Genomic DNA, 27313 nt, shown 5'->3' on the forward strand with positions numbered 1-27313 from the left:
TGCTTGCGCTCGCCCTGCCACCCTTTTTACAATGGAATAAGAACTACCTGGCGTGACGCCGAACTAATCTGTCCGATAAACACAGAGCAAAAGCGTGCGCTCGCGCCGTTTTGCCTCATTCCATTCCGCTCCGAGTGTTCCGAATAGTTCGTTCGCCTTGATTCGGTCAAATTCAAACTTTCGTTCAGTTGCTCACTCGCCGCCGCCGCGTTGATACTTCTCGCACGCGTTCCCTCGCACTATGTACCAGCAAACCAACAACACATAAACCTTCCAAAATGAAGCCGAATCGGTTATAACGTTATACTTTTAAAAACCCATTAAATTTTAGTTCGAATATTATTATTATTGTGATATTTAGTTAGTATCCGCTGTTATTATTTATATTATTACCATGGGTTCAAATTTTGTTATATAGTCTCTTTAATTATTAAAATAAAAGCAGTGCTCAAGATAATCTCATTCCAAGACACCCAGTAATTGATTTTTTAATTCGAATTAATTGATATTTTAACATTTGCAATGACAGCCAAAACTCGTTCGCATTGGAAGGAATATGGAACCGCACTATGTGGTAAGTTAATTTCTAACCTATTTGTTACATTATAAACCATGTGTTTAGCTAATCAATACTAATTTAATGCTTAATTTAATACCATGCAAATGTTTTCCAATATGAAAATTGTTAATTCTACGTAAAATGCCACTGGTTTATTCTGTTTTAATTAATATTAATGATTGCTTGGTGAGATCTGTTTTGTGAAACGTGTACATGTCGCCGATATTGGCCTACAACATGTTGTTTTTAAAACACATTCTCACTTTTTTTAACACCTAAAAACACTTTTTTTTACAAAACGGATTTCGTTTCTCCGAAGGAAATTTTCCTGAATTAATTGTGTCTAATTGCAATAAAATTCGGGTTTGTTATCTTTTAAAACACAAAATTAATTGTTTTATTAATAGTATTAATAAGAGAAAAAATGTGACAATATATGAATATGAACACACACACTAGCTGTCGCTCGCGACTGCGTCCTCGGGTAATTAAAAAAAATAGTAAGTAGCCTAAGTGTTCTTCCAGATAGAGCATCTATACAAAATTTCATTCTAATTCATCAGCCCTTCTGGAGATATCTTATAACAAACATCCACCCCTCGGCCCATCCAAACTTTCGCATTTATAATATTAATAAGATTTACAAACATTCAGGAACATGTAAACCGAAGCCTTTGTACTCAAAAAATACGTATGCACACATATTCCTCAATCGTTAATAGCATGTCTTTATGGTTGAAAGTATACGATACGTGGATACATATTTTTGAAACTGAATACGTATGCAAGTTTCTGAAGGTTAGATATTATAATTATTATAATGGTTATGCAGTTAAGGCTTTTGTTTAGTTTGATAACTGTTTAGGCTACAGATCAGTTCAGAATAATACCTCTACATAATTCACCCATCAGTCAAAACGTGATACCAACGTGATTGGGTCGTTCCAAATAGAATATAACATGACTTTACTGGGAAATACCATTTTAATAACAAAATTATCGGGTGGCAAACCGAGAAACATATTAAAAATGGCACTTACATTGTTAAAACCTAAGGGGATTTAAGTAAGCGGTCGTGAAACAACTCAATCAGGAACTATCTTACCGTAGTTTTTACTGCCAAAAACCTGTACAAAGACATGTTATCTCTAAACATATTTTCTATACATGTGTTTCGACGGTGAACGCACGGTAAAATGCGCAACATACAGATTCTATGAATTAGATAACTAGGTTAATAAATTTTATTATGAATGATATTACGCATTACACAATCCATCACATTTTGTAAACAATATTGTGTATTTTAGTTTAATTAGCGCTTCAAAAAATGATCAAGTGTGTAATTTGTAATTAATTCTTACTATGTATACATTACAATCTTTACTACCAGATTAATCCTTCAGACCTCGACATTCTATGTGAAATAATGATTTAAATGTGTGACGTCAAGTTGCGAATGTCTATGGGCAGCGTTCGCTTCGCGGCTTCGCTAATTCGACGAATTCAGGTGGCCGCTCACTCATTTGCCACCTTATGGTATAAAAAAATGCTACTCGGTAGAAAGGCGAATTGAATTTCGCTTCCTACACGTTACTAATTAATTGTACACAAAGTCACTAGAATTACGAATTAATTTAAAAACTCAACGGTATTTTCAAGTTCCATCTTAGTTAGACCTTTTCAGTTATTTAATTTATTAGTACAAAGTTAATGTCACAACTTTTTATTCACTCAATGTCAAAATTAGGTATTATAATGTTTTAAATCATAATTATTACAATTACGCATAGCTGCTTTGCCAAATAACGTTATAATAGTATAAGAAATTCGATATATGTACTACGTAAGAATACAGAGCCGTTTGCAATACAAACTTGCAGTTTCGCAGAACCGCTAATTAAAACTCGAATGTACAGTCATTAATTGCATTGTTTACGCATTAAGACCTCCTTTAAAATGATACGTTATATTGTTAACTGAAATAATAATTAATCATGAATATGAAAAAAAAAGCTAGTAGGCCATTACTTATTACGTAACATAAGAAAGAAATCTCTAGTTACATTGTTAGCTGCCTGTAACAACTTCGATCTAATTTTAAAGCTTCTTAACCCAATAAACTACGATTATTAACATAGTTATTTATTCCGAAACATTACTATATCTCAGACTCTTAACACTCTATGGTCCCTTATAAGAATATCCTAAAACATGTTGTTGAAAACATATTGTTAAGATAGAAATCTCTAGAAGTTTTTTCCTGCTACGACATCCGCACCGCGCCCTAGAGGAAATAAATATCAATGCATGAAGACTAAAAAGATTATTTATAATTGATATTGATAAACCAAAAATAAAAATGATGACATATATTGATGAATTATCGCTATATATATAATTTAATAAGCAACAGCCTATTTCTTTAAGCAGAACAAAACATTTTTAAATCGTTTTTAGAACCCAATGAATCCGTGTCCAACCTGCTCAGGTATAAAAATGTGAACTATTCAAGAACCCTTTACAAAAATTTAACAGAAAATATACTCTATTACTTTAGTTACAGAATTGGTTATTGTTAATAAAAGTCGAGATAATGTATTAGAAAAAAAATCTGACTAGTAGCGAATATATTGACACAATCTCATTATAATCTCAATGTAGACATTATTAAATATAACATAGAATAAGTTATATGGATGCATCAATAAGTTGATTATATTAATTTTTCCTCCAAAATCCTGCAAACTGTAAATAAAATTTAAAGGAGTCTCAAAAGGCGCGTCTGGGCGCTGGCTAGTCTAGGTATTAAATGATAAAACGATTACAAAATAGTCAAGGAAATTTCATAACACATATTTATCTTCATGCCATTCTATGAATGTTTAAATTTATCTCTGATCTATGATAATATAACAATTGTCATGTTTTTTTCAACGGAGAAACATCTTTAATAACATTACTAAAACGAAGAAAATCTAACATTTAATTAAAGTTAAAAAATTGTTACAAATAAACTCAAATGTAACCTCTGAATTACAAAGTAAAACAAAGTGATCCTTTAAGAGTTCCGTTTTTTCCTATGAAGTACGGAACCCTAAAAATAACATAATTCATATTTAAAAATATTTAGGTATATATAAATGTAATTAGTGCGTCATCGGAAGATTTACAACAAAATCTCCTCATATCAACGGTAATTACAAGCTTTAAAAAATACAATGTTTTATAATTTGTTGTTAAACTGTCAATAATAACAGATCAATGCTTTTATCGATTGTAATAAAAATGATTACACCCATATAATTGATTGTTATCATAAATATAAAACGCAATTTGAACGATTGTATACAAACAAAAAAAGTATGTTCAAATATTCGATAACTAGAATAATATAAAGAAAAATACTTCTTCTCTACACGCTCTGTGTAAAGACAGCAACCCGTCTGAAACGATCGACTTGAAGTCTATCGACAAATGGTTCGCTATTTTAGCGATATCTGATAGCAGCTCGTTTATTTGCCAATGTTTGGGTGTATGGATGGATGTTTGTTAGAAGGTATCTCTAGATAGCTCTTTGGATATCGCTGAAATTTGTTATACATGTAAAACATAGTCTGGAAGAACAGGTATGCTACTAATTAAGTTCTTTCTTAATTCCCTGCGAACGGAATCACGGGCGACAGCTAGTAAAGGCTATAATTTTTAATAACATTTATAATTTATCACGTGCAAATTAACGTTAATCACAATAAATACATTTTCAATAAATCGATTCGGTTTGTCGTTATATTGAAGATTGTATTGTTTGAGCATGTCATCAATCATTTCACATCGGACATGCTATTGTCCAAACGTTGGCTAGTGGAAGAATTGTTAATTGCCCATTATGTATATTATTATATTACATCGTACGCGTAATCCGATAATTTTAAACGGTTATTAATCAATAATTTGAAAACGGCTATCGATATTAATTTTGAATACTGCATTTAAATATATTATTTACCCTTTCTGGATCACAGAAATAATATTTCAGTTATTTCTAGCAATAAAGATAATAAAAAATCTTAAAGATTAAATAAGTCACTAAATATTAACTTATTTATCAATAATTAAAATTTTGTAACAAAACAAAAACGTCTAGAATAATTAGTCGGGGAACATAATGATAGAAATAATCTGCCTACGATAACCCCATCAACAAGTGACCTTAGTTTGTTTGCTAACTCGAATAAAAACGTCATACAATACGCTTGATTAGTATGCATGTAAATCGCCTTTATAAAACGAATTTAAAGCCATGGATGACAATCGTCTTATTACTAAAAAGACTCTTGACAGACAGACGGACGGACAACAAAGTATCCTATAAAGCTTCCGTTTTTTTTCCTTTTAAATCTCCACGGACGGAGTTACGGGCGACAGTTAGTTATATATGATACGTTTGATCTGTTATCATTATTTTTCGTCTGAATCGAAATAAGGAAGACTAGTTTGGCTCGTACGTTTGACATCAAAATAAGATACAACACGATAAATGATACCGTTTTATCGTTATGAATTATCCAGTCATCCGCTGAATGAGGCATCTGTTACCTTATTTGCCACGCTCTTAAGGCGTGGGTCTATTAAGCACCACTCTGCTTATATTACTGCATTTCTTTGACTAATCTATCTATGCTAAGTAAGTGACGATATTATTCTGACTCGTCATTTTCGTAAGAAAGTATGCCACATGCAAAGAAACCATCCTTACGTTAAAAATACCAAACACCTATATTTTTTAGATAGAAGAACGGCTCAATGACTATCCTATCTAAAATAATAAAGAGCTTTGTCTTTAACGAACAATGCTGGCCATAACATTTCCTACGTTAGTCTAAATAACCACTGTTTAAACGTGGGTGCAAACGACTTAAAATAGGTCTACCGGTGGCGACTGTTCATACTTATTTCAATAAACAATTGAATATTATCTCAAAACATTCGGAAGCTGGAATCCTAACGAGATTATAACATAACAAACTGATTCTGTTTAACTATAATATCGAGGTAAAGATAGAACTACAAAAAATCTAATAAAAGCAAAAGATCATCTAAAAAATTAGAGTTAAGTGCGAGTCACCAAAATTTAAATGTCAATGACATTAGCGGAGTTGTAAATATCTTCGCTCTGCCCGTCTGTACAAGAGAGAGTAGTGAGCGAACAGTCGCAGTTTATAAACATCGTTTCTTCATACATAACTTACGAGTACACTCTAGCGAATTGTTCTTGGAAACGTCAAGTTATCGGTACAATCGCGCACAATATTACAAACAACAATCGTGCGACAAGATTTCATTCTGTCACATTCAAAACAAACTGTTTCTGAATCAATATACATAATACATTGTAATAAACAAATATGAAATGGTTTGAATAATTACTTCTTTTTTGTCTGCAAATATGATGTACCTGTGACGTAGGCAAAAACGTCAATTACTACCTAATGTATTTATTTATTGGCATCGACCTAATAATACTGATTATAATTTGATGGCTTCCAATCGAAACGTATATTGTACCAGTCAAAAGAAACTCATGAAAGTATCAGAAAATTACAAAACTAATCTTATCAAAAATTTAATTATGAGGTTATGGCCGCAAAACAGCCTTAGATCTGACTAGATTTTTTTCGTCAACGCGTACTAATTGAGGTGACAGTAATTAGGATGCCAAAATTTTCGCACAAATGACATTCGTGACCGTCGTCAGTGCTGAGTAAATTTTAGCTATTGAAGCTAATTTTAGCATCAAGTGTACGCAGTACTCATGCCAAAAAACATTGTATTGAGACAGAAAGGATGACACTTTATGGGTGTCAAAAATGTACAAAAAGTGTCAACAAAGTTGATTCGATAGAAATTTTGAAGAACGCGAATGGAATTGAGAATACGGGTCCCATAGTGATACAGGCTGATGATGCTCATAAATTTTATTTTCTGTTTACTGTTAAATTAAATATTAAAATACAATTAATAACATATGACATGATAAGACGTTCATTGCATTCGTGATACGAGCACACAATGATAAACTTGAGTACAATTTGCGTCACTCGATCACCGGTTTGGCAAAACTTTACCACCTCGTGCGACATCGTGCGAGCGGCATTAATTGATGTCTTATATAAATGAATGTTTATAAAAGAGACGGAAATTATCTGTACAACGTAAAAAAAATGACGACGTTATTTTGATACACTTACCGATTTCTTTTTCAACAACTAACAATATTTAGTTTCAAGTAGAATAGCGATATTTCCATCAGTCGAGAATCGCACTTACGCTTAGGCCTCGCCCATTTTTCGCCATTTACATCGATCTATTTTTTTCATTAAGAAAATTAAACCGCCAGAGCTTGAATCGTATTTATAGGACAGAGAAGGAACATGAATAAGATGATAGATGAGACAATTTAAATTGTAGTGAATATTACACAAATACATTAATGTGTGAAAAGGACAGCACGGTCATAGACAAAAGACAGATATTTGATTGAAAGTTCCAAAGAGGAAATTACATCTACAAAAACGAAATTGGCGGAGCACTTTTGATTGGTAGCGATATTGAGAATTATTTTATTAAGGCTTGTTGCCAACGAGATTATCTTGTTAATCAATTGAACTGCTCTCTCGACTACTTTGACCCAACGCAAAGAGCAAAGGCCAGATACAATGGATGCCTAACTACATACATTAATCAATTGCCGTAATTTAATTTCAGACCAATTTAAGAATGATGAAATTCATATCTTAACTATACCTACAATAATGAGTTTCCAATGTTTTGTTATACAATATACGGTTTTACCTTCACTTTACTGGCAATATACAAACAATAGCTTGCCGAGGACAGATTGTAAATGTATTATGTAAATGTAATGGAAGATTTCACAAATTGAAATAGAAGATTTGTCAACAGAAAGACTTTCCTTCCAATCTGTAGTAGTTGACTAAGAAATTGTCGCTTCCACTTTGAACTTTATACTCTAAATTACATTATGTACAGCTAATACCTTGCAGTTTTACCTGCTTTGTCAAATTCACTGCACAAACCAATAAGGTAAGGACTTTTTTTTATATCATAAGGTGGCAAATGAGCGGCCACCTGAAATCGCAGATATAGCGAAGTGACCGTTGCCCATAGACATACGCAATTGCATACGCGTTGCCTACCTTTAATCGATGGATGCAACTGGACCTTGGTATTAATCACCGTAACTATATTTACGTTGCCATCCTTATTATATTTTAATTGTTTTGCTACACGTCGCCAGTTATTGACAAAAGCTAAAGGAAACTTTTATCTCTTCATTACAACAGTGGTGTGTACATGTTTACATCTTGATGTATCTTTCAACGTCTTTCAACATGGTGCAATATTTAATATGATAATATGTAACTGGGAGATAGATTTACTTATGACTCATTCAAACTGCCAAGCTTTTACAATAAACAACTAGCAATGAATACACATAAATCAAGTACTATAAACAATTAATACGGACATTAAAATGACATAAAATAAACACTTTCTGAATGATGGGCATTATCATATACGTGACGACTAAACATTAGGATATTCAAATATAAAGAGTTGAACAATTCAACTATATTTTCCGTCTGTATAATTACTTACTGGAAATGTGACGATATCTAATAAAACAGAAGTCTAGAAACTTCAACAAAGACAATGAAATAAAATTTTAATTTGGTTTTATTTTAAATAATTAGAATAGCGGTTAATACTTTTCAAATACAAGCAAAAAACGAATTTATAAAATATTAATGTGTTTAATATATTTGTTAATTCGCGACTCTGTCAGCACGATATTTTAAAAAAAAAACTTAGTAGCCTATGTGTTCTAATAGACTTTGTTCTACATCTATGTATTTACACGACGTCCGTTGACCTGTTCTGGAGATACCTTCTACCAAACATTCACTTTTATAATATTAGTAAGGTTTTAAAAATATAAAAATGTCCAAAATATAAATGAGAACGATGTTTAAAAGTGAACATTGTCCAACCAGTGTTTCGTACATTGGCACGTGATAGGGACACGTGCAGCTAAGCTATTTATATATTGTAACCTCTCGCACATAACATTTACTTTCGTGCAAATTACAATTTTATATAATTAGAACGGTTCCACTGTTTTTTGCCAAACTGACAATAGGTTAATGTTTTCCGGATATAACTTGACATTCTATTATGACCTTCTGTCGCTTAAACAAAAAAAAAACAAGAACAGAATGACAGATGTCATGTGTCAATCCATTCTTATTTTACGCTGTGTCATTTAATCCGTTTTTTTAATCATCTTTTGCTTATTATACTAAAATAATACTACTAAATATTTGATTACGAAAGATTTATTTTTTTTCAATCGTCTTTCGTTAGTCTTTTTATTAACCGGGTTATATCGACTATGCTAATTGGCAAAGTCAATAACTTGTATTATTTTTCAATAAAAGTATCGTTACGCTTATTGATACGAAAATAGAACACTTCCATTCATTACTTTATAAGACATCCGTGACCTTTATATTTATTGTACAATCTATCACGATCTATTCGTAATCATTTGTTAGATATAGATTATGACAATAATAATTAATTGTATCGAAAGAAGGAAAATGACCTAAATATGCGAAAATGAACATGAATGAGCGTTGATAGGAACTCAAATTTTTTTTAGATTATTTTTTTGCTTGTACAAAGTTATTTTATAACACGCAACGAAGATAGCTTAGGCACGTATAATTTAATGATAACATCGCTGGAAAAAAAATTGTCCACAATAACTCTCTGGTTACGATTAAATTGAAAAGTACGCACAATACTTGAGCTTCATTAAAGCGCCCCATTTCCAACGGCCAACGGTCGTTATTGTAATCTTATCGTAATTGTTATATGTGTTTGTTAAAAACTACCATATTTTTTAGCATTCTACTATTGTCTGGTCTAATGCCTTATGATAGGTTTTTATTCAAATTTCAACTTACATGGCTTATTATTAAAGATTAATTTAGGACATAAACGTGTAGACAACGTAAAAACTGCGAATTGTGAACGCATGTTTAGCAGGCGCGGCTTGCGTCACTCGCAGCGCGACGTCCCCCCACCACGCGGCGCCGCCCCCGCACCCCGTGCAGCCCCGCCAGCGCCCGTCCGACCTCGCACGCAGGTCACATACAAACAATTTATAATATGAAAACTAGGGTTACCATCTAAAAAAAATATAAATGAGACTTTCTCCTACGTTATGTGTTCTTTACCTTATCCCTTGCAATCTAGGCACAAGGAAGATATTAAGATATCATCCTAAAATACGGGTATAATATGAAAGTATGTTTTGTTGTAAAATGTTTAAAAGTTTAATTAAATTATTTTTTATCTATCTAGGACAGTTAAGTGCTTATTGATATTGGTTTGAGACATTGATAGTACTAATCCAAGATTTAATAACCGTTATGAGATTATTAGCTTTGAGTTCATAAACAATGAAGTACGCATGCAAATGGTTTTTTATGACTCGCCATATATTACATTTATTTATTATGCCAAATAATCTTATTATTATATTACCGTCTATAGTTACATTGTTGTTTAAAGTCAAATTTTATAATTATTCCACAAACATCGCTAATTCCTATGTATTAAAGATAAGATAAGGGTGAAGGATAATTCATAAAAAAATAAGGTTTATTGTCCGGTATTGTAATTATTTATTTACATTGTATTCCTCGAACTCTAATCTTTTTCTTTTTTATCTTTTTTTAACTTCGTAATATTTATTAAAAGACTATATTATTTTTTATATTTTGTCTACATCTTACATACGGCTAATAGATAAAATAATATAAATACGTATTTTAATTAAATATCAGCTGTTTCTTATTTTTCGCGGTAATAATGATTAGTCATTTAGGAAAGATTTTCAAACACTGCTGTTGTAAATTAGCAAACGCTATTTTAATAGGAATCAGTTAAATTAAACGAAATCAACAGTCATGACGGTTTGCCAACATTTCCAATGCATTTTCTAGGTAGAATATGACTAACCTCTAAAACAACTGTTTTTTTTTTCTTATTAGTTATTCGAAAAACTCAAGGAGGCGTAGCTGCAAGAAGGAAAATCGTAACCGTCGTAATAATAGCTAATTCAACATTTTTCTTTGAATACTGAATAATATATTTATATCCGTTAGATGAATAAGTTTCATCGTCATTAATCAGCTCATCGTATCACCTCACTATATGTCTCCACAGAGGGGCTCGGAGCCCATCCTAAGTCAGGTGTGACTAGGCTCTAGTCAACCACGCTGGCCTATTGCAGGTTGGTTGACTTCACACATATCTTTAAATTTATTCGCAGATAAAAAATCGAAAAACACATTGGTACATCGCAGGATTCAAACCCAGGACCTGCAAATTACAAGTCAAGCCAATGAGCCACCGTTGTTCGAATAAATTTGCATTGAAGATTTTTTCTTAACAAAGCAAATCAAGATACGCACTATTAAGGACACTTTCATTAAATATACAGTAATGTTTACACGAGTTTTGAAATAAAACAAGTTATATTACGTTTAAATCCTTGCTCCTAGATAGTGTCGCCTTATTTTTACCACCTTACAACATAAAACTCACTCTCCTTGAATGGAAACTTGAATAATAAAACCGCCACAAAAATCGTTAATTTATTGCAATAATTAATCTTATATATATAAGGTGCACAAAAAACTATAATCCTACACATGAATCTTACTAATATCATAAATGCGAATGTTTGGATGACTGTTAAAAGGTTTCTACAAAACTGCTACATGGATCTCACTGAAATCTGACTTAAAAGTAGAACATAGTCTAGAAGAATACGTAGGTTTAATTTTTTTAATCCCGCGCAGGTGACTCGCGGGCGACAGCTTGTGTTAAAATAAAAGGGTCACGAGAACTATATAATTATGTTCACTAATAACAAATAAACACATACATTTATGTGTAATTGAAGAGCAATGACGTCATTATGTTTACTATGAGTTGGCATATACAGTATGTTACAAAGCACATCCAACATTAGTAAACGACATCAGAAATTTAATCATGTAACATGTAAATTAGCGTAGGCAGGAATAACGTCAGTACTACTAAGCTTTATAGATCAATGAACTTTTGTCTTATAAGACATACCAAAGACATTTCGCCTCAAAATATTTAACTAATCGTACTTGGCTTATTAATATTATAAATGCGAAAGCTTACTTGAATGGATGGATATTTGTTATAACGTGTCTTTAGAACGGCTAACGGGATTTAAATTAAATTTTCCGTATTTGTAGAACAAATTCTGGAAGAACACATAGGCTACTAATTGTTTATTTTATAATTCTGCGTGGACGGAGTCGTGTGCGACAACTTGTTGATACTATATGTGTGTCATACAAAACGAATACATCAATATTTTCCGATACGATTTGTAATTTTTCTTTAGTAGATATTATTTTAGATTGTTTATAGCATGTGGTAGAGTTAGGAAACGAAATGCTACCATCTTTAAACTGATGATATATTTGACATAAAGGATGTTACTAATCTTTAAAGTACGGCTTAAGGCGGTAAAAACCAAACACTTCAAAAAGCCTACGTCAAAGTTTAGATGTCTATAGAACAATTGACAGAAACTTCAAATCTAGCTTAACTTTTAAAATTGTTAAAGTTGATGTAACACAAAAAAATACGTTTATCAACCAGACTGATACGTAGTTTGCGGTATCTACTGTTTTATTGTCCATACAAGTGACTCGGAAATAATTTGTCCGTATGGTCATAAGTTTCCATAAGTGTAGCGATAAGAGCCCGACGAGATAACCAAACGAATTTGTAAGCGACCGTTACTATCCTGTACATTATAACACAATTAATGTGTGAAATAACTAATCTTACTAATATTATTCAAATGGATTGATGGATGGATGGATGTTTGAAGCTATCTCCAGAACGACTGGACAGATCTCGGTGAAACTTGGCATACATATAAAACATTACTAATTAGGTTTTTTTTTAATTCCTCTATTGTTGAACTTTCTATTTTTGGAAAGACGGGGCTGTGTCTACAATTAATATTGTGATTTAAATCCAAGTGTTTGCAATGGAGCTTGTGTACTGAATTATTTCCTTAAGCAAGATAGGTGATTAACTATGGATTCGACATGTATAAACAAATAATAAAAATATTCCATTTACTTTTTTTGTAAAGTGTAAACATTTGATTTTAGATTAATCTGCAGTTTACATCACATCTCTATTGACTACAAACGTAAAGATATAGATCGATAGGTAATAATTATACTTGAAAGTCAAGTGTTACATTATCTGAGTAAACTCTGATAAATACATCAAATATAACTGTAGAAAAACGAAGGACATTGCTCCTTGTAACGTGTGAATACATCTCACATGCTGTACTTTATGATTAGAACATTTAACATTATAAGCGTGCGCTTCCATAAATGGCTGGCAAACGTTATTTGTATTTAAAGTCATCAGCCCAATATAAGTCGCCAATAAAAGGCTCGTAGCCTACCCTAAGTCAGAGGTGACTAGGCCATAGTCAATCGCGTTGGCTTAATGCGGGTCGATTGACTTCACACATACATTTGAATTTCTTCGCAGATATGTGCATGTTGCAACATGATGTTTTCTACACTATAGAACGTCGGATAAATGAATATATGTAAATAGAAAAACACATTGCTACATGGGATTCGAACCCAGGACCTGCAAATTAGTCAACTGTTTAACGCCTGAGACACCGAGGCTCTTTGAAATACTTGACGTTTATTAATGCTTATTATTTTCTCTATTTCAGCGACACTGATCACCGCTACCGCGGGAACCTGCTACGGTTGGCCGTCGCCGACCTTACCTTACTTACGGTCCAAGGAGAGTTCTATACCGACCTCACAAGACGAGGGATCATGGATAGTATCAATCATGATCCTCTGCTCAGCACTCACGCCTGTACCTTCCGCGTACTTCGCCGACAGATTCGGTAGAAAGACTACGCTACTATTAGGTGCTATCCCTTTCATCTTGGGCTGGGTGCTTGTCATAGTGGCGAAGTCTGTCGCTGTACTGTACGTCGCCAGAATGTTCTCCGGTCTTGGCTACGGTATCGTGTACACCGTCGCCCCCATGTACACAGGAGAGATCGCCACAAACGAAGTCAGAGGCGCCCTCTCCACTCTCATTACATTAATGAATAAGGTAATGGAATTGTTACTATTTAGGTTAAAGACAACACCTGTTCAAACAATGTTGAAACAAATAATTACGTCATTAGTCGCATTGTTACTTCGTTAAGCGAAATAATGAATTCAATATATAGATAAGGATTTTAATATCACCTCATATTTAAAATTGTCAAGCAAACTGATCAACCGTTGTTAAGTGACCATCAAGGCAAATAAATTGTTTGAATTACTTCATTTGTTACATGAAACGTAAAACTAAAAATCCGTATTTTGAAATAATATTCAGTACACTTTATCTTACTCGTATGAATTTAACTATTATAATTTAATTTCCTTGTTCAATGTTCTAAGTCTAACGTTAACGTTAAGGCGTCAACAAATATGCGAACGAATTAACAAGACGCAAAACGTGACTAATTACAAATTTAACATCATAAAATTATTTTTATTACGCAGAAATATCACGAACATGTATCATAAGCATTTTATTAAATTAAACATGGATGATATTTGCTATTCAGTGTCATCGCAGTCATATTGAGTTTCACCTTTCACTGTAGTACTGTATCCAAGCATATTTTATTTACTATCACTTCGATAATGCTGATAAAACAAACCAACCTAGTTATATTTACATCTCACTTTTACGCCATGAATTCTATTTGTTGATTGAAAACAAATGAGTAAATAATTGCATACTCCACCATATTTTAGTAATTTAAAATGGTTGTCAATAATTGTCAACTTGATATAAGCTGAAAATAATCTCATCTCCAAATCAAAAAATAAAAAAAATCAGTAGATTCGTCCTTATAAAACTTTGTTTTAATGTACTTTTTTCTTTATTTCAGGTCGGTATTCTTGCCCAGTACTGCATTGGGCCTTTTGTAGACATGCGTACTCTCGCCGCCATCAACTTGATCCTGCCGATCACCTTCGTGGTCACATTTATCTTTCTACCAGAATCGCCCTACTACTATTTGAAATTCGAACGCACCGAAAGAGCCGAAAGATCGCTCAGAAACCTCCGCACCGGTGATATTAGACTGGAACTTAAAAATATTGAAATAAACGTCCAAGAGGACATGAAGAATAAAGGCTCGTGGGGCGATTTGATATTTGAAGCTACTAATAGAAAAGCTATGTGGATTAGTATAGGAGTGTTTACCATCCAGCAATTGTGCGGCAGTGCTGCAGTTGTAGCGTACGCACAGACAATATTTAAGAGCACCGAAAGTAAAATAGAGCCTTACCAAGAATCAATAATACTCGGTTGCGTTCAAGTCGCTACATGTATGCTGTCGGTGCTTCTGGTGGATCGCGTCGGTCGGAAACCGCTGCTTCTGCTGTCGGCTCTAGGCGTAGGCCTGATGAATGGCACCATAGGGACTTATTTCTACTTCAGCGTGTGGCACAAGAGCTCTATAGGGCAGTTGCACTGGGTTCCCTTGGCGGCCATTGTCATCTACATCGTGTGTTACGCCATCGGGCTGTCGACAGTACCCTACGTTATCATCGGGGAGATGTTCCCCACCAATGTGAAGCTGTACGCCTCTTGTATCGCGCATATCTACACTGGCTTCTCTATGTTCGCAGTCCAGAAATTATTCCAGGTAATTAATAATATAAACATTATTTTTATACCACTTAACTAGTGTATTTAGACATAACATTCCATTTTGATATACTTTGTAAAAAAAATCTAAATCCAAAATGTATAGAAATTATTAGGGTTTTGAAACATACACAGTGTAAACGTCATGTTTGGATGATGATTTTAATGGTACTCCTTATATTGTCTTATTTTGTTATTTCTCTTCTAAAATATTTTTCCTCATAATTCGCATGTCCTATAAGTGCTTGATCACTTCTACACTCTATTTTCCTATCACAAGTTTTAGGCACTATTTTTTTTTCTTTGAATGTGTTCTAAGAGACATAGCATTTAAAATGATTTAATTAATTTAACTAAGTACATTATTAGAAAAGTGAATTACCGTGTGATATTTCAAGCCTGTCTTATGGGTAGTTCCCACAATGTATCATATTGTTCTTCGACACAATATTTATAATTTGCAAAACAATGGCATCGTCCGAGATGATGGCAAGAGGCCCGACGGTATGACGCTCATTCCGTGGAAAAACGGGCGGTCACTTGTGTGGGATGCCACATGCGTGGACACTGTTGCTCCATCCCACGTGAGAGCGACCGCTCGTAAAGCCGGCGCAGCTGCGGCGACAGCCGAAATCAATAAAAGGCGTAAATATGCGGCGTTGGCAGATCCGTATATATTTGCGCCTTTTGCCGTGGAGACCTTGGGGCCTTGGGGTGCGGAAGCCCGTCGCCTGTTTAAGGAGATTTCCGCACGCCTCATCGACGCCTCAGGGGATCCAAGGGCTGGCGCGCATTTCGGGCAAAGATTGAGCCTGGCCATCCAACGGGGAAATGCCGCCAGCCTCTTGGGAACCCTACCGTGCGACCGCAGCGATTTGGGATCGATTTTTTATATTATTTAGTTTGGTTTAGTTTTAGTTTATAGTTTATAGTATTATTTTGGTAGATTAATTTTAATTTAATTAGTGACTTAATAATTAATATAGAGTTAAGTAATTCAATAATAAGTTTATGTATATATTTTTATTCATGTATGTAATTTAAGTACAAAATTAAGGGTACCTATATTATTGTATATTTATTATATTTGCACATGACAGGCCAAGTCTGACTATAGATAGAACTATATTTATTACCAAATGTCAACAAACCTGTTCTCATCATTCATATCTTAAAATTGATTACTACAAGGAAACGATTATTTGTTATTTATTTAATTATCATCGTATTATTAGCTACGATAGTTTATTGCAGTCATATTTATAACATACAAAGCGTGATTACTACATGGTAATTAATTTGTTATTTATTATGATTTCAGGTGGTTTCTGACTCCTGGGGTATTTACACAGCCTTCTGGGGCTTTGCGGCGTTCTCACTCCTCGGCCTGGTCTACATGTTAATAGCATTGCCAGAAACTAAAGGAAAATCCTTCGCCAACATCCAAGCGCGACTCAAGAGGGACGTGGCCCGCGACAACGCGAGCAAACTTATGACTGTCGAGTATTAAACGTAGCTTATAAGCTATAAGCAGTAGGGATCAAGTTGAAAGTGTTAAGAATATTGATACTTAAGATTTAATGATAGTTTTACATACGTACTTAGCGTTTTATATACAAAAATAACTAGCGCTAAGGAATGTTACACCATTAGCCTGTAGAGGGGTATGAGTGGCAGGACGGTGGGCATGAGGAGGCTGGCGCCGGAGAAAGCGGTGAAGTCCTCGGGGTCGTAGTCAGGCGGCAGGCCGCGTGACGTCACCACGCTGGCGTACAGCTTGGCCGAGTGCTTCGCCGTCCGCGTCTTGTTGGGACTCTTGAAATCAACCAGGTAAAGACCGAAGCGGGACCTGCAAATGCATTTACAATATCATGACCAGAGTGAAAATTATAACGCGGTTTTGACACATTTCTGTGTTTTATTTCTTATACCTTATCCTACTTATTTTTTAATAGAGACAAAGATATCTTCAAATCCCACGATAAGGAAAAAACAATAAAATACCAACTATAATAAAGATGTCATGCATCACGAGTCTTGGTATATATTTTCCAAAATAATCATCATTTTGTGATCATAGTAAAAACACGAAAAATATATAAAATAACTAGATTTCTCTTTAAAAAATTCTAGAATAACTAACATTTTTGTATTTATATAATATAAAGACATGTTTATTTATCTGATTTACTTGCACCTTCATGCTTTCCCACCTATAACTAGTAAAATGTTTTCTATTCAGAATTACGACAAAAATAAAAAAATACTTACACATAACCGTCGTCCCATTCGAAGTTATCCATCAAACTCCACGCGAAGTAGCCATGTACGTTGCTATGGTCTTCATGGATAGCGTGCAGTAGCGCGTTCAGGTAGTGGCTATAGTAGGATACCCGAGCAGCGTCGTCAATACCACTGAAGTCGGCGTACCCATTCTCAGTCACGATAATCGGTACGTTATTATAAGTTTTAGTGATCCATTTGAGCAGACGTCGGAAACCGAATGGTACAACCTGAAAGAATACAAATAAAATTAGGAAATAGTATTTTCGTAACAAACTAGTCATTAGCGACTATAACAACCCGTAATTAAAAGAAAAAGAAATTATCCGTATCCAGAGATTTCGGATTCCCGAATTGCGAAATTCTGGCACCTAGGTAGCATCTTCCACGTACATACATCATGCACGTCGCGTGTTTTTTTCTGCAATTTTTGAGTTTTACCATACTGGTCAGAATAAGTCTGCCTTGGAAGACTTGAGCAACACTACCATTAACTTCACAAGTAATCGGTACATATTTGTCTTTTAGAGCTAGGGCCTGTCCCATCATATATTTCCAAGTACAGTACACAAGAGGTACAGTGCACTTCAGTGTGTAATTCCAGAAAAAGCATAGATCTTTTACTTAACTATAATAATGGGTTAATTAACATGACCCAACTTTACTAGAAGATCTAAACAAATGTTGCGACAACGATAATTTTAACGTTGATTGATTTTTAAAATAGTCCTAAAATGAGGTCTACAATTAAGGAAAACCGGAATTTGTCGAGAGGTATTGTTCCAACCAACATTGTTCTTATCGTAATGAAGTCATTTGCAAGATGTCATTGCATTGACACTAAAAATGTTAACCTGGTTAAATTCACTATTAACATTAAGGATTAGAACGCAGCATATAATCTACAAATAAAGCAATGCATTTGCGCGAATCAACACAGTTGTATCTCAAATTATCTCGACAATGGCGCAAGATAATGGATGTGCAATTATATAAAATTATCAACACCTGATGTATATTTAATGTTGTTATTTTAGCTCGGCAAACTGCAGACAATGTGACCCCAAGATTCTTAATAATCCGCTATGATAAAAAACATTAACAGTTATTTGAATAATATTAAATGTTCTCACCTTCAACCAAGAGGACGAAGATCTAGACGGCCATTTTGGATCTTGTACTCTGACGATGCCTACGTCGTTTTCGTGTGACGGTATAGCTCCTACTTCCTTGTCGGCCATACTAAGAAGATACGTCGTGTAATGATTCAAACCGAAGAAGTCAGCAGTACCTTTGATAAAGGCAACTTCTTCTGGTGTAAACTTGGGCAAACGCGAGCGAGTGTAATTTTGAAGTCGACTCTTCTCATCTACAAGTTTTATGAGCTCTGGAGGATAATTGCCTTCAGCTGAATATACGGGATGCGCATACCATCCTACCTATAAATAAAAAAATATGCTATAAGTTAATTTAATGCTTTTTAATGTTGCGCGTGGTTTCTTATATTAATATACAAGGTAAGCAATATATATTACATTAAAAAACTATCAAAGATAGGGATGACTATATGTTGTACACAGATTTTGGTTTCAGAAACTCACGAAAGTTGATTGGCGTAATAGAGAACATATCAAATAATTACGCCTAACATCTCAATGTCGGCCGGCCAGTTGCATTTTCCAATGATTACGAAACAATCAATAAAATTCTAATGTAATTGAAATTGGCTTTACAAATACAAATAGGGTTTTTATGGAGCAAACAGAATTAAATCTGGTAATGTCTTGAAACTATTGCATTGTTAAATAGGTGTTCATTGGTCGGTGCACAAAAGTATGCGGCAGTTGCAACGTAAATCTGGTTTTCCAATTCCCCGTTCGAATTGAAACAATTATTACTTTATTATATACATAATACATTACCCAAGCCTTGTAAGTTTTATGTATTATAAAATATTTTATAGCATTTTATTACAATTAATTTCCATTTATGTAATATAAGCAATAAAATAATTGTCGAAAAAGTTGTATTAAAATATATTGTCGTCTTTGTTTTTAAAATACAATAAGGTAAAAAATATTAATACAAAGGTATATGCAGTGAAAACTCAAAGTAATATCGCAGTCGTGAACCTTGTCAGTATGATAAATGAAGGTTCATACAAAAGGATGCAGGATAATTGAAATGAAAATATAAAGTAACCTTCAGTTATTCAGAATTCAAAATGACATCAAGGTTTTTGTCATAGTTCATTATTTTATAAAGTTAAATATAAAACCTACGCCTTTGTTATTTATATAACTTTATATTGGCAACATCGAGGTGATAGTATTAAAACATGGAATAAAATAACTTACATGTGTTCTTAAATATAATTCGGCCGCTTCCCTATCGCTCGGGGTGTTAGTTTTGGGTTCTGCCCAATTAGAGTCCAGCGACATTCCAATTTTACCTGAAAAGTGAAAGGACTGATCATAGCATCATATTCACATCATTATTCTATTAAATATCGCTAATTAAAATTATTACTCCTGCATAGAAATTTTCGCATATACAATGCTATTATTTTTCATTAATGTAGTTTTAACAGGATTGAAGCTGTTGATTTTTACTGAACTGACTACATTTTTTACTCCCAAAGTTTAAACACTTAGTGGCAACTAAAATATTTTCATTTACCTCCATTAAGTGACCTGTAATTGGTATCGAACAAATGGTAGACACTCGCGTGCGCCTTCAATAGATTATGCGTGCATAAGTACTCCGCAACGCCATGACGGTTCAACGCCGGGGCTCTGTAGGTACCGCCGTAGCCTTCCAGGCAAGTCTGCATCGGCTCATTGAATGTCACCCAGTACTTTACTTTATCACCGAAATTGTCAAACAACACCTTTGCGTAATCAGTAAAGTAATCGACTATATGAGCATTCGTCCAGCCTCCAATATCTTGAAGCTTCTGTGGCAAGTCCCAATGGTATATTGTAACCATAGGCGTAATATTGTATTTTATAAGTTCATCAATCAAGTTTTTATAATACTGAATGCCTAAAGGATTGACGTAATTTGCGAGCCCTGTTGGTAACACCCTGGGCCATGATATAGAAAATCTGTATATATCTACGGCCAGTTCATGGACCATCTCAGCATCTCTTTTGTACAAATGGTAGGAATCCGCCGCGACGTCCGCATTAGAACCGTCTTTAACAAAACTAGGATTTGTATGGATTAAATGATCCCATATGCTTTCAGATTTACCTGAAAAATACAAATGCTTATTAAAGACAAAATTCCTTAAACTCTACATCGTGTAAAAAACTAAATTTGTCATAGGCATATATGTCCAACTTTATAATATAGTTTTTATTTTATGTTTTGGCCGATTACTAAATATTAACATATTTTTTTGAATTTAAAACGAAGCTAACAATTAATTATACAGATTTAAAGCAAGGCTTTAATTTTTTATTACAAAAACAAAAATTTGAAGGACAAGTTTTTAATAAGTTATAAAAATTGATGTAACAGGTTTTGATACGGCAGTGGCAAGTTCATTTTTAGCTTCTCGCAGGTATGTTCCTAATAAATACAAAATCTATAAAGTAACGTAATATTCATTCATACATATTTCTTTGCACACCCAGCCAAAGTTCCAAAACTGTCCTATTACATTGTAATAGAAATCAACAACAAATATATGAGTATGATTTTCCATAAATCGTTTCTTTTCCACTAGCTTTTGGCTTCGACTCCGTCTAGGACTATGTTCTACATCTATGTCCAATTTTAGCAAGACCCGTTTAGCCGTTATACAGTTACGTAATAAAAAACATCCATTCAAACTTTAGCATTTATAATATTTGTAAGATTATTGATAATTTTATTTCTTTCTTTTTTAAGTCTTACCATCTTCATTCCAAGCTCCTTCTATTTGTGCAGCTGCAGTGGAGACACCAAATAGGAAGTTTTTAGGAAAAGTGTAATTCGACTTTGGACCGCCAGCTAAGTTGATCATCGCTGCATTTCTGCAAAAGAAAATACAAATATTACATTAAATTGAAATATGAACTATCAACATATTTAAATATCTTAAGTATGGTGGCACAAACTGGTGACAATAATGCACGTGATTTTCATACGAGTGCATCATAAAGCATAACGACCTTCATTGTGTTAACTACAATCAAAGGATTTAGAACAACAAATATTTCAAACGCAAGCATATCGTATAGTACATTAACTTTGTATTGTAGGTACACGGGATTTAGAGAGGTGTTTGACGTGTCTGTCAAAGTGCAAGCAAAGTACCCTATTTTTAAACATCATTTTTGTTGCAAACTGTGCAGAATAAACTCAAAGTATCTCGAGATCGTGCAACAGCCGGATACCGCGTCCTTATTAACAATTGTGTATACTTAAGCCCTTTTTTCATTCATTATACATCAAAAATAATGTCTATATTCTGTAATATTCAGCAAATTTGCCACCTTACGTATCAAACGTTGTATTACAGTACGAGATATTGCAGTATTTCGCAAAGGAAACGATGACCTTGACAGCTAAATAAGGAAACGACTCAAGTTTTTCCATATTAGATCTAGGCTTATCAATTGTACCTTAACTGTGCGTTCCTGCATATGCAGAATTTGAACTACTATAAATAATTCTTCCAGTTATGATTCAGATAATCCATTTTGAGACATACCTATTAATCTGGTGATAATTAAAGTATTATTATAATCCAAACGTCAAACTCGAGAAACAAATTGTCTTTTCAACGACATTCCAAGAGTGCAATAAAATTAAATAACATAATCACCTTAGCTTTTACTCAATTTGTTTTGTGAAATCCTTTATGCATCTCTTTTAACTAAAGTTAATGCTCTGAGCAAATAAAACACTTTCTTTTACTGCACTGCAACGCAACTCTTCTTATGTACAGATCGTGATAACAGCCAAATAGGATTTAATAGATTTCTACATGTTTATATTTGTATGTAAATTGTAGAGAGCAAAGAACATTGTCACAAGACTGTTATCTAAACCTTTCTTCGTAAAAAAGGTCGAATATGCACCATTTCTTTTATTCTTGTATAGATAAACTGGCAGCTGTCGTGATAAGATTTATGACACTTTGACTCGTTTCCACGATCTTCTGCTATAAGAAAGGAATCCTATCTAATATCCACGTGACTAATAACAATCAATAAATCTGCAACGTGACTGAACAAAAAGACTTCATTCATCGACTTTTGTTCATTTTTAGTCTAAGCTTATGGCCGTGTTTGTTTTTTATTTTATCGCAACAATAAATGTCTATCACAATTTTATTTATTATTATAATTGTTATTACATCATATAATACGAATTTAAATAAAATATTTAAAAAATAAACATTTTTTTTAAATCTCTAAAACATGTATGGCTTTGTGTCTATGGCTAATTCAAATTAAATTAATTCGAAATATTCCACTCTTATTTTAAGTAACAATGTTTCACTTTATCACAGAACAAGAAGTAACATAATATTTATTGCTTTTCATGTATCTTGTTAACGTATGTAACACGTAACCTACACTTATAGTATGTGCTACATAAATATTCATAAAAGTGTCAATAATCTTTTATTGATCTATTTCTTTATTGTTTTTAAACGATTTTTTTTTTCATAAAGTAGATATTTATAAGCATAGATATTATACCTCTAGATAGAATGTTGGGAGCACAAAGATAAGGAGAGTCTGAAGGCCTCCGGGGACTTTATTATGGTTAATTTTCCAAGTGTTGTAATTTAAATTACAATATTTACAAAAAAGTACATGGCATACAACCTTTTTACTACGATTAAAGTTTAATAATATAATTCGTTATGACATCATTATGTCATTATTATGTTACATTTAACAATTATAAAATATAGACAATTTTACAAGTTTTTAAAGACTAATTATCTAAATTATAAAACTATAATCTCATAAATATTATATATATAAAGTTATCAAAGGTCTTAATCTTACGCGATCAGTGTCACTGTCAAAGCTCGTGCAGGGCGTAGTCACTTCCGTAAGGAAAACCTTCTACCGATTGGCCCTTTTGCGGAAAAAGTATCGCAAAAGAACCTAGACACAAAGTGATAAAATTTGTCCTCGGATAATGTATCGCATTAACAACTTTGTTAAGAATTTCACGGTAATAATACACATTAAGATTTTTTTTTCCTTTCTAAAGGTAGCTACTAAGAATCGTATTGCCAACTAATTTTATAGTTTTTTTTTTATTTCATACTTTATTAATCAAAATTGTTGTAGATATTTTTATGATACAAAAAGAATATCGAACTATGTACTATTTTCCATATGTTACTGATTACCTTTTTAACACAATTCGTCGTTTGTTTTTTCAGTTCTTTGTTTCCCTTCAATTATCATCTCATAAAAATCTAATCAGTGCATAGCGCACATAAAAAGACATAGAGTAAAATATATAGCAATAATTAATCGTAACAAATTATAATTATCTGGGACAGATATAAAATAATTATAAATATCCTATTTATTTTTATGTATAAATACTTTGCATATTGAAGACATTTTTATCAAGAAAGCACAGCTACTTGTCATTATTGTAATTTGAGTCTACGCCACTAATATATACATATAGAGTAAGCTCGAGACTATTTAAAAGAGCAGAAGGTTCATATTGTGCTTACCCACCGTAGTGGACATTTCGAAGCTGACTCTTTAACTATATAGTTTACTAGCGGACCCGACAGACGTTGTCCTGTCTACACGTCTTTAATTTGAATAAATTAATATGAAGTTAATATTTGATGAAAATTGTGAATCTAAACCATTCCCAGATCCCCTTGAACACACACAAAAAATTTCATCAAAATCGGTCCAGTCGTTTGAGAGAAGTTCAGTGACATACACACTCACAGAAGAATTATATATATATAAAGATAAGGTGTGTCAGTTTTCAAAATCTTAGGCAATGTACGCAGAAGGTTTGTATCAATTTATTTGAAGTACATTTTCTTTAAAAATCCTTTTTTTTATTTTGTTACACTATATGTTATGCAATACGCCTTAGAAGGCCTTCAAATTTTTGAATAACAATTTGAAATTCAACATGTTGATTGCCTTGTGTTCTTCGAAATATTAATTATCATAAGTATTTATTTTCAATGATTTTGTATAAATAAGGATAAATTTTTGTAGATCGAAAACAAATGGTCAATTTATTTCTAAACTGTTATCAGGATGTAAGTTTTAAAGTGCTAATTGCATATTCCAAAATAAACGATCCAATTTTTAACCTCCAAATACTACTAATAACAAATAGATGATATCTTTTTATAGTTTAGATTTATATTTTACTTTTCGCTATGCTAGACTGGTGTCTACCAGCACAACACCTATTGTACGAATTAGTCGGCTCACCCTGTGCAATACCACGACAACACAGAAGACAAGCGTGAAGTGGAAGCAATTTCGCGTACAGTCTGATGAGTGGACGTATTGGAGGCCTAATTTTAGCCTTCTTTCCCTTTCCTTTTTGTATGCAAAGGATGGGAAGGGGAGGTTGATTTGACGGGGCGCATAGGCAGGGGAAATATTCACTTTCTCTGCGTCCCCCCTTCTCAATCGTATAAAGGTAGGCAAAGTATCTACAATTGTGGATGTCTATGGGCAGTGGGCATTTCGCTATTTCGGCGAATACAGGCGATCGATTACTTCTTTACCACCTAACAATATAAAAAATACTTTTATCCCAACAACAAAAAGACACGCAATGAAAGTAGCGTCACACTTAATATGTTGACGTCATGTACAAATAATAATTTTAAATAACGTGAATAAAGAATCCGCATTACAATTATTAAGATAAAAAAGAAAACTATAAAGAATAAATTAAAAACGACCCGCAGGGAACTGGTCTTGCATAGCCACACGGATACATAGCAATAGCAGAGTCTAAAAAAAATATAAATTATTTTCGTTTTTAAAGGCAACACATTAATCCGTCGATACTTATGAATTTGTTTGAACACTAATCCCATGAAATTTTAATCGGATAGAAATAGAAATGATTATTTTCGTATTAACAGTCAAATTATTAAAGATAATAAATAGTATGTTTAACACCACACTTAGACTAATTACAAACTAATCGGCGGATAAAATCGAAGTGCACGGCTATTAGCTATTCGTGAACTAATCAACCATAATGCAATTCCAACTAAAAAGTGAGTAGAAATTATAAATTCAAATACGAACATGTTTTTAAACATGACTGAAGAGAAAGTAGATTCTATCTAGATTCTGCATTCAGAAGAGGACAACACTAAACTGCTTTTGTTAATAATATAACCGCAAAGGAGTAACAAGCGCAGCTCATCTAATTTTATTAGTTTATTCATCAATGTGAACAGATGCATTGTAACGTTTGATGGCTTGGTTTGGAAAGGAGTACGTGGTTTATGAACAACGAATATAAACTAATAAACATTAAAAGCATTACTTAAATTACTTCTGATTAAAAAAAAGATCGATTAAAGAAAGTGATAATGTAAGTACATACATACAAACAATGCAAAAATGTAATCCTGACAATGATTCCATATGATAAATGATAAGATATTCATATTATCGACAAGAACTTGCTGTTTCAATAACTGGACTAGTTTTAATAGAAATGAAAGGGCGTTAAAATTGAAATTATCAACCTTTGCGAATTACTCTAGGTCATGGTAGAGATCAGATTGTCAATGAGACATGATAGTACTATAACTTTGACATAGATGACTTCTGTTTAAATATTTCCGTTTTTAGTCGTTCAATTGTTTGATGTATTAAATTTCCTTTCCTATCAAGTGTTTAATAATATAATATACATCTCTATTTTACATGATTATAATAAATGTATTGTCCTTCAATTTTTGTTTATACCATCTTTTGTGTCATGTTCTTTACAAATTTATTCAATAATTTAATTTGTAAGAACGTTACAAAGTAGGTGTATTTAGTTGGTGCAAAATTAGCATGAAAAAACCACTTATAGTTAAAGATAATAGCGATAATTTATTCAAAAATGAACGTGTATTATACAAATGTAACACACGTTCAAAGCAAATATCTTTTTGTTATGCAAATGCAATATTTTTCAGCAATATGAACATCTTATTTGAGCGATGATAAAACTTAAATTTATTAATAAATATGATCCACATGACATTTTTTAAATACTTAAGAATAATATTAAGTAAATTCACAAAAAAATATGAATTAAAAACTCACCCTTCAATAATAACAGCGGCTAAAAATAATAACAGTTTGTACGTCTCCATTTTACTATTGTATATTAAAACTATTTAAATATTAAAAATATCACTTTAAAATATCACTTCAGCTTAGGAATTAAAATTAAATACTGCAAGTTAGCTACGTAATAAAAGGACTGAATGTATGCGAGTGATTGTCGTATTACGACCCGAAGGCCGATTTAGCAATTTGACGTGCGGCGCGGACAAACGTCGACCGCACACTGTATTCT

General features: G+C 33.0%; 2 protein-coding genes across 2 annotated transcripts; one reads left to right on the forward strand and one right to left on the reverse strand.

Annotated features, from left to right (window-relative positions):
- The first annotated feature begins 108 nt into the window (after positions 1-108).
- LOC106124402 (facilitated trehalose transporter Tret1) lies at positions 109-17386 on the forward strand. Its single transcript, XM_013321030.1, has 4 exons — positions 109-574; positions 13479-13876; positions 14715-15476; positions 16800-17386. The coding sequence occupies exons 1-4, from the start codon at positions 523-525 to the stop codon at positions 16986-16988; spliced, it is 1401 nt and encodes a 466-aa protein (XP_013176484.1). The 5' UTR covers positions 109-522; the 3' UTR covers positions 16989-17386.
- On the reverse strand, positions 17038-27313 carry LOC106124401 (myrosinase 1). The gene is made up of 7 exons (XM_013321029.1): positions 27058-27313; positions 21665-21783; positions 20441-21016; positions 20119-20213; positions 18895-19200; positions 17750-17991; positions 17038-17327 (listed from the first exon to the last, which is right to left on the reverse strand). The coding sequence occupies exons 1-7, from the start codon at positions 27105-27107 to the stop codon at positions 17120-17122; spliced, it is 1596 nt and encodes a 531-aa protein (XP_013176483.1). The 5' UTR covers positions 27108-27313; the 3' UTR covers positions 17038-17119.

The sequence above is a fragment of the Papilio xuthus genome, unplaced genomic scaffold (assembly GCF_000836235.2).
Source record: "Papilio xuthus unplaced genomic scaffold, Pxut_1.1 DF825946.1, whole genome shotgun sequence".
Lineage (NCBI taxonomy): Eukaryota > Metazoa > Arthropoda > Insecta > Lepidoptera > Papilionidae > Papilio > Papilio xuthus.